This window comes from Stegastes partitus, unplaced genomic scaffold (assembly GCF_000690725.1).
Source record: "Stegastes partitus isolate 25-593 unplaced genomic scaffold, Stegastes_partitus-1.0.2 Scaffold3928, whole genome shotgun sequence".
NCBI lineage: Eukaryota > Metazoa > Chordata > Actinopteri > Pomacentridae > Stegastes > Stegastes partitus.
Window position 1 is genome coordinate 1 of NW_007581659.1, and position 972 is coordinate 972.

The 972-nt window shown below is 41.3% G+C and overlaps 1 protein-coding gene across 1 annotated transcript; it reads left to right on the forward strand.

The window, feature by feature from the left end:
* Positions 1 to 6: 6 nt before the first annotated feature.
* On the forward strand, positions 7 to 663 carry LOC103376348 (tripartite motif-containing protein 16-like; the record flags this gene model as incomplete). The annotated part of the gene is made up of 1 exon (XM_008306720.1): positions 7 to 663. A coding segment is annotated over one exon (657 nt), but the record flags the coding sequence as incomplete, so codon positions are not given.
* Positions 664 to 972: the final 309 nt, after the last annotated feature.

The window sequence follows — 972 nt, forward strand, 5'->3', positions numbered from 1 at the left end:
CAGGACGTTCTGAGGGACACATGGACAAACATCTCACTGGCCATCACTGACGAGGATGTTTTACTGTCAGAACCAGAACCAGAACCAAAGACCAGAGCTGAGTTCTTAAAATATTCACGAGAAATCACTCTGGATCCAAACACAGCAAACCAATATCTGTTCTTATCAGAGGGAAACACAAAGGTAACATTAATGAAACAACGTCAGTCTTATCCTGATCATCCAGACAGATTCATTACACGTTTTCAGGTTCTGAGTAAAGAGAGTCTGACTGGACGTTGTTACTGGGAGGTGAAGTGGAATGGAAGAGGAGGAGGAGTTGATGTAGCAGTCGCGTACAAGAATATCAGCAGAGTAGGGCATTCAAATGAATGTGGATTTGGATTCAATGACAAATCTCAGGCTGTACGTTGTAACGTAGACAAACATGCATTTTTTAACAACACTCAAACTTCCGTCTCAGTTCGTCGGACCACCACAGTAGGAGTCTACCTGGACCACAGAGCAGGTGTTCTGTCTTTCTACTACGTCTCTAAAACCATGACTCTCCTCCACAGAGTCCAGACCACGTTCACTCAGCCGCTACATGCAGGATTTTGTCTTTGGAATATTGACGACACTGCTGAGTTCATTAAACTCAATCAGAGTAGTTGCAGTGTGTGAGGGTCGGTTGGTGTTCAGCTTTGATTTAGGTCCATGATCTGTAGTTCACTTCTAGTTTTCTGAAGGAACTTTGACAGTTTAGTAGATGAGACATACATTGCATTTCTTTTGGAAGAATGCTTCCTTTGTGACTTTTCAGTGATGAAAACTACTTAAGATGTGTGTTCAGTAACATAACATGAGTTAGTATGACAGAGAAAGGTGCCTGAAAGTAATACTGCAGTCATTAAATCTGTAAATACATCTACATATTTTACATCAATAACTATCTGACTTTTTTCTTGTAGCTGAGAATCACAGACGGTCCAA